Source organism: Rhinolophus hipposideros, assembly GCF_964194185.1.
Source record: "Rhinolophus hipposideros genome assembly, chromosome: 5".
NCBI lineage: Eukaryota > Metazoa > Chordata > Mammalia > Chiroptera > Rhinolophidae > Rhinolophus > Rhinolophus hipposideros.
In genome coordinates, this window is record NC_138051.1 from 65,032,257 (window position 1) to 65,045,608 (window position 13,352).

The 13,352-nt window shown below is 42.5% G+C and overlaps 1 protein-coding gene across 3 annotated transcripts in view; it reads left to right on the plus strand.

Moving 5' to 3' along the window:
- PELI2 (pellino E3 ubiquitin protein ligase family member 2) overlaps positions 1-13,352 on the plus strand; it is a 159,998-nt gene that overhangs the window by 83,384 nt on the left and 63,262 nt on the right. For 2 of the 3 annotated variants that reach the window (XM_081047403.1, XM_081047405.1), the window contains exon 3: positions 10,614-10,691. The exons of the other annotated variant lie outside the window; for it this stretch is intronic. In XM_081047403.1, coding sequence (XP_080903529.1) covers positions 10,614-10,691 — 78 coding nt within the window. The remainder of the gene's footprint in view (positions 1-10,613; positions 10,692-13,352) is intronic. 3 annotated transcript variants of the gene reach the window in all.

Genomic DNA, 13,352 nt, shown 5'->3' on the forward strand with positions numbered 1-13,352 from the left:
TAGGAAGTGACCTAATTAGAACAAGTGGTAACTACAGGAACTTCTGGTCTTCTGATTACAGGGTCAGTGCCTCCAATTACTTTTCCTTACTTGATTGAAATAGATTGGTTGTGACTTGTTACCAGAGTTAATCAGCGGAAAACAAAAAGTTATATTAGAATGTGGGTTTGCACATATCTCCCTTCCATTTCCCTTTCAAGAAAGTTTTTTTTTGTTATTCTTTTGTAAAAATCTCTTCTGCTTGCCCTTATCGTAGAACATTCCCCTTCACCAAGTAGATTAGACTCGATAAAACTTTTAAGTGCTGCCTTCTAGTTTAGCATCACTGTTCTGGTCACACCAAGTGCGCCAGTGTGTTGTCCTTTCAGAATTCAGTAAATGACTCTTTTCATATGCTAGGCTGCATGTGATATTTCTATTTCCAGTATTCCATTAAAGACCACTTTGTTTTTCTAGGGGCTCTACATTTCTAGAATACACAAAGTGGTTTCCCTTTAGATGTTTTAAAATAACATAAAAATCCTGGAATTCATCACTAGCCCATGTAGTGTTGTTCTATGACTTTTCTCTTTCCTCCTTGAACGTTTTCTTTGTTTCCTGCTGTTCAGTGTTTTATCAATCTGATACCAATTTCCTTCTCAGTTTATGGCTCTCATACACTGGCTGTTAACCTTTGATATGGAACGTTGTCAAGTGTTTTCTGGAATTCCAAGATCACTGCCACTCCTTTTATTAAACTTGTTGCTGTCCTCAGAGGCTTTGCTGCATGTTATGTGAGAATGACTTGTAGTGCCTCGAAGCTTGTTGGCTGTGCCTAATGAAAATGTGCTCAACAAGTTAGCAAATAAGGGCCCTTAGTTTTCAGTGATTACATGGGGATTGAATTGTGTGTCTGCAGTGAAATCCTGGGAAGACGTAGAAGTTAATAACGACAACAAAAAAATTACCATTCAAGAGGGAGCAAACATTGGGTTTTAAGATTCATGAACTACGTCATTTCTTAAGGCCCGTGGACACATGCCAAGATTATTAGATCCTACTAAATATTCTTTGCACATTGCCAACGAGGCCAGTAGAGCAAAAAATTACTGAATAATCTCTGTGTAAACCCTAATATTGCTGTCGTTGTGATATCAAAATCAGAGCAGCTTCCGCTGTTGGTGCCTGACTGTGTCTCAGTCACTGTGCTAAGAACTTTATATACGTGATCTCATTTAATTGCCTCAGCAGATAGGTTTTGAGCACCTACTGTATTCCAGGTGCTGTGGTAAGTACTGGGGACTTTATGCTCCCTACCGTCCAGGAATTTATAGTTTGGTAGGAGGTCCTAGCAAGAAAATCAGAAGTCCCATGTAGAACATAACAGTGTCGGACGCCTTAGGAATAGGGACTGATTTCCTAGCAGCTTCATTTTCCTTCAGCAGATTCTATTTCCATAGAAACACAGTATCACAGTGTGGATAAAACATGATTAAGCTTTAATGTCACCTAGACCCATTGTGGAAAAGGGGTGGTGCAACTGCTGGTAGAAGATTGCTGTAAGAGCTGGCGTGCCATCACTCCAGTGGGCTCTAGTGCCGGCTAACGGGGGGAAGGGGGGCAGCTGTCAAGACAGCTGAGCCCTTTCTTGTCTGGCCAGAGGACAGAGGGTTCACTAGTACAGAGCAGCGGCCCCGACCAGGAGTGGACCCTGTTGCCGTCGGCTGTGTTGGGGAGATGGCCATCATGCCTGTTCTCTGGATGGGAGTCTGGACCCTTGTCCAGATGACAGGCACATTGGGGATTGTCAGAGGACTAGGACTCAAAGGCAAACCTGGCACTCTCGTCTTTTGCAGACACAGAGGCAGTAAACGCCAGATTCCTCTTGCATGGCAGGCATGGTACTGGTGCTGACACTCGAAGTGCTGTGTGTCAAGTTGTACCAACCAGCTTTACAGAGAGAGCTTGAACAGGTTAGGAGTCAGTCTTGTGAGAAAAGAAAGAATCATTATTCAGTGTCTGCCAGGATGGGGCGGAGACGCCAGTGGGGAAAGGATTCTTAGGAGCTCCTTACTTTCCACAGTGCACAGGTGCTATGGAAGGGCCTAGCAGAGCACCCTGGCTGGATTTGAGGGAGTGAGAGAGGGCTTTCCAGAAGAGATGACATCCAACATGTGAATGATAAATTGCAGGGTGGGGAGAAGGGGCAGGACAAGGAGAGACGAAATGACTGTTGAGATAGGCACAGAATTAGAAGGAGTTCCATTTGACAGGAAGGTGTAGAAGAGAAAGAGAGGCTGTTAGGAAACTGTTGCGTTTGCCTTTTCTCTCCATGTTGACATTTGCATTCATGGTGGATAACACTGTGCCACCTTGGTATGAATCAAGGCAGAGTCTCAAATTGTAGTCATTTTGTTCTCCATTGCCACAGAGCAGAGCACCTGCAGTTAAAAAAAAACAAATGCAGTTTCACTTGTTGAAGCAGTAACTTTTTTTTATTAAATTTCAACCCTTGAGAACACACATCTTTTTATTATGCATGATGAAATGGGAAGTGCATATAAAGAACGTCTGGTTTGTCACATACTACCATATGTTAGTCACATAGTTGCTAGTTGGCTGGTTGTGACCACTGGAAGACCGTTATGGGACCACGGTGTAATTGGGTTTTTGGGTTGGTAGGTGGGCCTCTGAGTTGAGATGTCACAGCGTTGTTGTGGCTTGCCACTTCCTGTGAAGCCTGCCCTCAAGTTGCCACCTCTTTCCCCTTGACATCCACAGTCTGGGTTAAATGCTCACTTAGTGCTTAGTGTGTATCTTATAGAGCGTCTTGTATTTTGTGTTTATTTTCAGATGTTTTCAAACCTTGTTAGGGTAGAGAACGTATTTTATTGATGTATGTGTATCTTCAGCTCTAATCATAGATAGTACTTGGCATCTAGTGAGAACTACATATTGGGGGGGGTGGATGGATGGTGGATGTAAATATGATAGGCATTTGACTTATCTCAAAATTTTAGGGAAATTTTATTATAAAAGTATTAAACAAATGTGTTATTTTTGTATTTGTGGTTTCCAGGTGGTAATTTTGCCAGATGGCTGAATTCCAAGTGGGAGGTGGGCTGGGGATACTATTAAAAAGTCCCATTTATTTATTTATTTAATTTATTTATAGATGTAGCTAGGTCACTTCTTTTTCTTTTTTTAAAGGAAAAATCCATGCTATCAAAATTCAGCATTCATAAACACATACATGCTGGCTTTCCCTCAGGAGTGGAAGTATAATTCTGGGGGACATTGAAATAAACCTGAAGTCAAATCACAGACTAGGATCTTCATTTAGTCAGCAACACAGTATTAAGAGGAGCCTGTTAGGTGCTAGGAATAGGTCTGGTGGTTACTGTTGGAGGGGGTAGGGGAGCCAAAAAACAGAACTAGTTGTAGATGCCACTGAAGAGTCAGGCAGTAAAATCACTGGAGGAAAAACAGGATAGAAATACAGTTTTCTTAAGACGTTTAAATATGTGTTCAAACAAACTGGGGGTCTGTATCTGAAGTCCTTAAAACAAACCATTCTCCCACGTTGGTAGGTCCTGAGCATAACCGATTTTTAAAATTCTACCCTACATTTCTTATTTTATTCACACTGAAGTAATTCTCGCTATTTCCCCCTCAGCTTTCTTGCAGTGCCGACTTTCAGTAGCGCATAGACCCTTAGTTTCTGCTCCTTAAGAAACCTTGATCCAGATGCCACTTGTCAGGGATCCCTTCTTCACTTCCCTGGCAGGCTGGGCCCCCGGGTCCCCAGGGGTGAGGCTGTGTGCCTGGAACCCTGACCCACGTAGGTTCAGCTGAGCTCCCATGGGGAGTTGGAAGAAACAATATATAAGGTGAGGAAGGGATGGTGGGTAACAGGCTTCCTGAGGACAAGTGAAGCTCCTTGATGCTGCCTTATTCATCTCCTTTTGGAGGAAGAGGAGTCTGACTTTGAAATGGTCACCCAGGTGGCAAGCTCATGCAGTTACTGTGTGAAGCTGTTGTGGAGAGCGGTAAGATTCACCATGACTCTTAGTTTTATTTCAGTGCCTCCTTGCCTGCAGACATCCTGGAGGCTGGAACAGGACAGGGACGTATGCCCCAATGTCCCGATTCAGCACATACACCGGGGCTGAGCACACACCTGCCTTGCAGGAGAGGGGAGGCACGCGCCATGCCTAAGAAATCAAGCTGAGCCCAATGGCCAGATGAACCAGAGGTGCTGGGGGTGAAAGACAGATCGGAAGGCAGAGTCCAGAGGAACTTCTGGGTACATATGCTGCACGTGCCTTTTCAGGAGCCCTGGCTTGGAAGTGAATGGTGGTGCCTCTGCCCAGACCTGCAGCTTGCCAGTCATTGCCTTTCGTTCTTCTTACTGACCTTAGTCCAGCTTTAGAATTATTCCTAAAACTGGAAAGTGCCCCTACAGGCAGACTGCCTGGTTATAAAGAATGTGAACTCTGGCCTTAGGAGACATCTTTATCACCTCCATCACCTCCTCAGGAAGTAGAGACACAGACTGGATAATGATATCTGTTCTCCTCCAACATGTGTGGAGGAAGTTACAGTTTGTATCATCATGAATTACCTTCATATTTGTTTTGTATCCCACCTTTTGACCCCAGGCAAAAGTTTTGCTTGGTAGAGGCAGAAGGAGATCTAGAAGGGAATGAGCTTGTTGGAGCAGCATACTTTATGGGCATAGAGGGCGCGCTCAGAGATACGTAGGGGAGCAAGGGAGGCTCAGGGCAGGTCCACTGTGTACCGTGGGGCAGTACCCAGAGAGAGAGGGGCAAAGGCCGGATTGCAGAGAATCTAAGTGAAAAAAAGAGAAAAGAGCCTACAAGTTTGGCCGTTTGATGATGAAGGGAAGAATTAATTGTGGTAGAATGGAGGAGGGCAAAAAATGAGTTTGGGAGTGAGGTCAAGAAGCCTGCTGTAGAGACGGGGGTTGAAACAGCAAGAGCAGGGCTCAGTGTGAGCATTACTGATAATGGGTAAGATGATGACAGCAAAAAGCTTAGTTTTATTTAGCTGGTTTGCTCCTGGGGGATATGTGAATTTTCTGAATGACAAATGTGTGCCTCATGCAGTGGTAATTTTTAAGGACTCATTTACAAGGCTTGTCCTAATATCACTATGACACCATTCAGTAAAACGCACAGACTCCAAATTTGGATCATCTACAGGGAAGTATGTTCTTAAATTAATTGGGATGCAGAGACAGAAATTTTTTCTTGCTTTCTCACCTTGGCTCAAGGTCTGGGGAAGCCAGCAGAGATGGGACTCTGCCTCTAGGGGCAGAGGGTTTGGGGGTGAGGCAGTGGGGAAAAGGGCTGGGAACCATTGAGCCCTATGCTATGATTTTCACAGGTGCCACGATGAGTCTGGGACAGGAAATGATGCTGGTTTTTCTCTGAATTCATTTTTGGATGTTAATGGCACTCTCCAGTTGGATTGATTGGGTTTGGGAAATATTGTTCGGGATATCCACAAATGCTAACATACCCATGGTCATTGCTTTTGTAGAATATCCTCATTTTTAGTCTCTTTTCCTCTTCCTAGTCTTTCTGAATGTGTCCAGTGGTATGAATTTTTTCCAAGTGGTTTCTTCTTGGTTTGTTCTCTTGGTAGGAAGAGGATTCAGACCCACATGTCCTAGAGGGAACTGACCTTGGAGTCAGTTGCAAGTATGTATCAGGCACAGCCTTGGAGGGGGCTGGTGGGTACAGCAACCCTGGAGTTTGGAGATAGCTATTCAACTCTTTTTGGTGGAGTCCTTAACATACATTTTGCGTCTGTGAGATATTCATATACTGAGGGGCACAAAAACAGCATTTTGAGGTACCATGTTTGATTAGCAGGAGAGAAGGTTAGTTGGAAGGGAAGTGGTGGAACACTGAAAACGGTAAATGCCAGGTAGAGGGTGTCCTTTCAGATTTGGGCGCCCATCTGTGGTGTATCAGGGACCTGGGTGAGATGTTGGGGGTAGATAGACTATGACAGGTCTTACCCTCAGGGCTCACAGCCTGGGGAGAAGTGACCAAGGAAATAAACAACACGGTGCTGTGTTACCAGCTTTGACAGGTGAGCTCAGGACCGCAGGCGATTGATTGCAGGGGGTTATGCTCTATCTGAACATCACCTTTTCTTCTGATTTTTTCTGTTTTTTAATTTAGAGGCGCTCAGAATTTTAGTAACTGTTTCACTTACACCTATATTTTGAAAATTTTGGAATGATCCATAATTTGAGAAGAGGAAGAATCAGTAATTAACATCTGCTTTTCACTTAGCTTCCAGAAGCCCATCTCATGCCTGAATCACAAAATTATGATTATCCTTGTAACAGTCTCACTTGGTGATATAGATGATGTCCAAACAGAGCTTTATCAGTTTTATTTATTTTAACACTCAACATTTGTTCTCTTTCTTAACCCTCGAAAGTCTATGTACTCAGTAGGAAAGAATTCTGTAGTGATAGACTGTAATGTATCTTGCAGGCTAAACCCTTCTTCGCATGGAGTACAGAGGGGTTTCAGGAGAGGGTGCGTGGGGCTGGATGCCCTCTCATACTATTGCTGTGTAGCAGAACAGCCCACAGAAAGAAACAACTGAAGGGAAATGTTGCTGATTACATTGTTAGTGAATATATTTTGGTGTTCTTTTCACATGATTCACATTTTCGCTTTCCTCAACTAGGTGCGTAGAAGGAAACAATCCTTGTTTTTCTAGATTTGACTCATTTATAGCTTTTAAAAAACAGGAGTTCATGAACCAAGACTAAAAGAATTGATCAGAAACAAAACAACATAAATCAGTTGTTGAAAAATTCATGTTTGCATTAAACTGAAATATTTTAACTGAAATCTGCATTTTGGTAGCAGAACACGAGTTACAGAGCGTTTCATTTTCAAAATTAACTGGGTCTGAAGAATTAGAGTCTTGAAATGTAGCTCAGTTTTGCAAATAAAAACTTTAACTGAACTCACAGTTGTTTAATTACACCTGTCAGCTCTTGTCACTGTCACCATTGCCATGGAATTTAGGTACCTAAGGTTTGTGAGTATCTGTCAGTAGCTGAAAACATACATAGGGTGATTGCAAAGTAATGACACTGCAGTGGCTTATAGAAATGCAGTTTTATTTAATAGTCACACTTCACATTGCGGAATATATGTCACATTTGTGCTATTGTAATTTTTTTTTTTTTTAATATGGGAAATACATGTCAACACTACTGGAGAACTTGCTTAATCTGGTTCATATCTTGCAAAGCAGTCAACTCTGAGCTTTCAGGGAACCATTTAATTTTCCTTCATTGTTTAATCAGCATTATGGAAAAATAAAAACAAAAAATGTATGCAGTTGCTGATGCATTTGCTTTTTATGTACCCATGAAATAATTCATCTTTTATTTTGTTTGGGTTTCTTGTATGTGTGTGGGCTCTTGACTGGGGTAGGGTGGAGGCTGTTGATGGCCTTGGAATCACACTCTCAGTTGGGCTTATTTGGTTTTAGTGTTACTTGTTAAGTTCCTTTCTGTTTTGTTTTCTGCCTTCTAAGCCAATTTGGAGTTACCCTATGTTCAATCTTGTTCTCTAGATTCACTTCCAAGTTTTATAACACTACATTAAGCTAAGTTATGCAGCAGAGTGTGAGCTGGTAGTGTTGGATCTTCAGGTAAGACTGTTATTTTGTAAAAGACACATCGTCATACCCAACAAGACATAGGCTGTTTTCTGCTGCAAACATACTTGCTCCTAAAGGCAGAGATATTTCACATAATTGGTATCAATTTTCTCAAATGTATAATTCTCTGTCTTATTTGTAGTGTCTTGAGTTTTCATACATTTGATGATAGTTTCTCAGTGAACACAGCTAGGCAGTAGTTATAAGGCAATTGTAACGGCATTCATTTTAATCTAATTCAGAGGGAAGAAAGGAATAACTCTCCAGGCAGCAGACCAGTTCAGAGCTCCCTTGCTTTTAAGATTCATGGCATCAGGCCTCAGTTTTCTGGCTCCTCTGAAAAAGCTAATTCAGTTTCTTAAGGCATTTACTTACCCAGCAGACAGTTGGCTCTTGGCTATGAGCTGTTGACAGTTCTTCTCCTGAGGCTGATTAGCATGCAGTGTTACAATGTCCCTAAGAATAATTGTACTCACCTATATAATAATTGAAGAATTTAATCATTTCCAAACATATCCTAAGTTACCCAGTTCTTTGTCAGCATCTCAATTCGGTTCTGGAAGTTGTTTGTTTGTTTAAGCATTTGCTGTACGAGGAATAGTGTATTAAATACATTAAGGGAAGTGTTTCCAAATAGATTGTTGTTTCTAATCATAGAATTCCTTAGATTCTTTTGCTGCTTCATAGTTTTACACACATCTCATTGGACAATAATAACTGTCCTGTGAGACGGAACTATTAGCAATGTGTCTCCCCTTACCACAGATGAGGAAACACAGGCCTTGGCACAGTGATGGGTTTGCCCAGGTCCGCACAGCTTTAAGTATTGCAGCAGGGCTGCACCCAGCTAGTCCTCTGCTCCCGTGAACTTGACGGGTGCGCAGGTGAGCGTAGTATTGTGAGGAGGACTTCCCTGGCTTTGATGGGGCCCCTGAGGGTAGGGGGGAGAGGTGCCAGATCCTGCCTGGCCAGGCCTCCACCGCAGCCACCTTGTGATTGACAGCTGAGGCGGGGTCGTTCTCAACACACCCTCACTGCACCAGATGCCTTTCATGTGCGTCATTTTTGACATTTGTATTGAAGAAAACACTTGATACCCTGTGATTCTGCTCCACACTGAAAGCTAGACACATTTTTCATTACAGGAAGAACAAAACACAAAAACACATGTGCTAGAAAAAGGCAATTTATTTATTTGATCACTGTCTAACCTCTGAGGTTGTAACATCTCGGTTGGCATCTCTCTGTTCTCTTTGGTTGAGGCTGTTTTGGTCTGTGTGGCTGTATTTCTCCGTGGTAGCTCTGCGTCTCCCTTCAGCCTCTCCTTTACCGGTGGTGGTCGTCGCCACCTCGTGTAGCCTTTAGCCACCACTTATTTGTGTACTCAAGCTCTCGCTCACCCAGCTAACAAAGAACTCCTATTTATTTAGGGTCATTTGCCAGGTAAGCACATCAATAATAAGCGCGCTTCACCGTGTCGCATAATTTCTCCCGGCCACCCTATCAGTCGGTATTCTACCTATCTCTGTCTCATAGATAAAAAAAGTAAGCGTAGTGAAGAAACTGCCCAATATTACACAGCTGAGAAGTGGCAGAGCTGAGTTGGAGCTCTGTGTCGTCTGACTCCGTAGCCCAGCGGTCTCATAAATGAGTCTACTGCTTCTGTCCCTGCCTTTGGCCCTTTCAGGACCCGTGCTCTCTCCTTATTTTCTGGGACATGTCCTTTCAGAGAATGCTATCTCATGTTTTTCTTTTTTTAACAGCTAACTGCTTTTGCACTTAGAGATTTCTTCTTTTTTTCCTGTTCTGATGTTCACTCAAGCAGAATTAGTCCAATGTTTAAAATATAAGCCAAGAATTTTATTTTCTTTTTTCTTTATACCTTTATGGTGTAGAGCAGAGAAGTTATTCCAGGTGGATCTGGCAGTAATAAAAATGATTGGTGGTGTAACCAACGTTGCTACTCCTTCAACTGTTGCCAATTTGGACATTTTCGAGGACTGTGTAGAAACCTTCTGTTGTATAGAAGTTAATGTGTTGTGCCAAATTTTGAGGCTAATTTATTGCTGCCTACCTTTCTACCTCCCAGAAGTTTTCCTTTATTTTTCCCAAGAGATGGAAATGTTATTTTGCTTTGTGTTTATGGGTAATACGTTTAGAAAATCAGATCTAAGACTGTGTGTGTGTGTGTGAGAGCGAGAGAGAGAGAGAGAGAGAGAGAGACAGAGACAGAGACAGAGAGAGACAGAGAGACAGGAAAAGAAGGAGTTGGAGGAAACGGAGGAACAGGAAAATAAAAAGAGGAGAGAAGGAGGAAAAACAACAGGAATAAGAGGAGGGGGGAAAGGAAGAAGAGAGGGAGAGAGAAGGCGAGTATTTGATTTGCCTAGAAGATTATAGACTAAGCTACACAAAGCTGTTGGTCTGAAACTAGTGCATCTGAAGCATGCACTGTGGTTCACAGACCCAGGAAATTTTGTCAAAATTATATGTGATGAGAGCTTAGTTCTCAAAGATGATAAAAATGAACAGGTCGTCATGTGATGCTATGTGCATATTAAAGCAGCAGACACCATTCTTGAGCTGCTCTGGTCTGGACTTTATAAGATGACTGGTCCTTACACTTTCTTGGGCATGACTACGTTGATTTCTCTCCTTCTTTCCCTTCACCTTTTCTAATAGTAAACAGATTCCTAAGAAGTGAAAGTATCTTCAGATACAAGCCATTTTGGGTATCCATATCTCTTAATTCTTTGGAGATTTTTAATTTTACATTAATATTGACTTGCAGAAAGTTAAAAAGTGCTTTCAATTCTTAACATTCCAGTTGTTTTTAATGTTCAGGTCCTTATGCTTTTATCATCCTTCCCTCTCCCAGTAACTACAGGATGATTTGTTTTCCCTCTTAGGACTCAGCTATCCCGTCATATCTCACCTTCTTCAGCAACCCCTCCATCAATCTTGAACAGGCTGGAACAGCCAGGATGGTAAGGAAGTCAACTCAAGGTCTCTCAGCTGCCAGATGCTCATTAGAGGCTCCTTCACCCTCCTCCCAGGACTCATTTGTTGTTTATAGGCGATTTTTGACTGATCAATTATTCAATTTCCATTTCTGTAACCAATTTAAAAGCAGAAAAATAGATGGGGGAAATCATACTTATGTTAGTCAACTGAAGAGTAACACGACATACATTCATTTTATTCATTTCGATTGATTTATTTCCACATGTTTCTACCATGCCCTATTCTGCAACGCCTTTGAGGTCATGGACATCCATACAGGGAGAGTCCCTTGTTGTGTCTTGAATGGGTACGGGCTCCTTTAAGCAGCTCTGGATCAAAAAAATCTCATGGCAAGAACAGATCACTTAAGTGTTCTGCTGACACTTACTTGTCATGGGAGACCTATCACAAGCCGTCCAGATAAACAGTAAGCTAACAGTACACCCTGAGAACTTTCCTTTCCCCCCAAACATGTTTCTTATCTGCTGGCTGCAGACATTGAGCTGCAGCTTGTTCCTTGCTTCTGGTCTCTTCCTAAGGGGCTGACCAGGAAGCACCCAGAGATGTGTCCCAGGTGCTGACCCCCGTGACAGCATGGTCCCCAGTACCAGGCCGACTGCACTACGGGATAATGGTCGCACTCTCTGCAGCTTTAAAATCATGTTAATTTCATTTGTGCAGAGGAGCAAGGGCAGGGCTGTGTTTCCCTGTTGGACACACAGATGACAGTCTGACTAGAAGCTGATATTTGGGGAAAATAACTGAAAACAAAATGATAGTTTTGAAGCAACAGCTATAAGACACAGCATGTAGCTACAGTTTTCTTCTGAAAAACATCAACATTTTCACCCCAGAAAAACACCCAGAAAACAGGCAGTCCCCTACGTTTTGGAATTTATATAACAGTTTATATAAAAGGACAATACTGGATACAGGGATTCCTGTACTGATTGTCTATTTTGCCAAAACCACAAGATGAAAAAATCAGTATCTTCGCTCTTTTGGCTTGAAATTTTTTTAAAAGTATGATGTTGCAAAGGGAGGAGGAGGGAGGGAGAAATCTGCCCTGACTGAAGAGGACTGCGTGGGAGCACAGCTTTAAAATCCAGGTCTGTACATAATAATTGGTAGATAGCCCTCACCAGGGTGGGAGGAGCTGAAGGAGGTGTCCAGGCAAATGGGGCCTCGTAAGGAAGAAGCATCACCCAGTGGTTCCAGCCTTGGTGACTAAAACCCAAAGTCCTGTAAGGCTTTCTGGAAGATGTATACAGCCGCATAGTTCAAGTTATACAGACATTCTGTTTGTTCAGAGTTTTCAGAAACACGTGATCTTGTTCTTGTAACAGTGATGTGAAGGAGAAGAGGCGCATACAATCTAGGTTATAAATATGACGACAGTTAGGCCCTCTGTGATTCTGTGGCATGAACCACAGAAACAGAACCGAAACAGAGCCACCCTCACACCTGGCCGTGCTTTCTAGGAAGCTGAAGTTGCATTTCATTGGCTACACCTGAGGCTTCTATCCCAACAAAAAACAAATTCCATGTCGAACACTTAATTTAGGCAACTGAGAAAGAGAGGCAAGGCCACCTAAGGAGAATCTGGGCCCAGGAGGATCGCTCAGCCCGAGACATGAAAAGGAGCAGCTCAGGCCACCAGGTTCAGGAGTGATGGAGCAGGTTACGGGGAGGTGACCAGAGGAGGTCACGGAGCTCCTGAGGTGGGTACCAGTCTCAGCTTGCCCAGGACCTGTGGTGTTGGTGACAGAGCCTAAGCGTTTGCCTGCTAGCTGTTGAAGCAAAAATCTGGAAATGGACACACATTTTTTTCAATGCCCCCGTCTCCACCTACCCACATGCTCAGTAATATTCCTGCTCAGGAATAATCATTTCTTTTTGATGAAACAAGTTATAGAAGACTTCTGTTTGTCAGATCCCAAGTTGGGATTGAGTGTCTTCTGCCAAATGTCTTTAGGTGCTAAGATAACAGGACCTTTAACTAGAAGGATGAGTCTGAAACACAAACCCATGGGTACCAGAGACTATTTTTAAGAGTTCTCCTTCAGTGGCATTTGTGTAGATGAGCAAAGGAAAATGATACCAAAGGATGCTTTCAGCTCTCTGAAACCATCAGTGGATGGATGAGTGATTCAATATAGATGAGTTTTATAAATAGTTGATGATAGAAGCACTCAGATTTTATCAGTCTTTTGGGTGGTTATGTCCTCCCTTGGGATCAGTCTTTCTTTCCCTTTTTTTATTTTTTTAAAGAAAGAGGAGTAACAGCATTCAGCTAATAGAATTGTAAGAGCTTAATGTACATATCCTGATAATGTATGGCAACCATGGAGGAACTCAGTGCAGGTTTGCTCCCAGCCTCATCCCTCCCACAAAGGACATGGAACAAGAAATCATTGACTTGAATAACAGTCATTTTGTATTAGGGTGCATTTCCTTTATGCATAATGGCCCTAGGCTGTTATTCTTTTTTAGTCTTGAACTGCTTTTGAATTTTTCTGCCTCCTTTAACTTTTTAAAAAAGTTAATGGAGCTTCTGCTATATCATGCTCGAAGCTTTCTATCGATGTCACCTCATTTAATTTTCATAGCAAGGGGTTCTTTTCATTGCTGTGGCTTTAATTAAA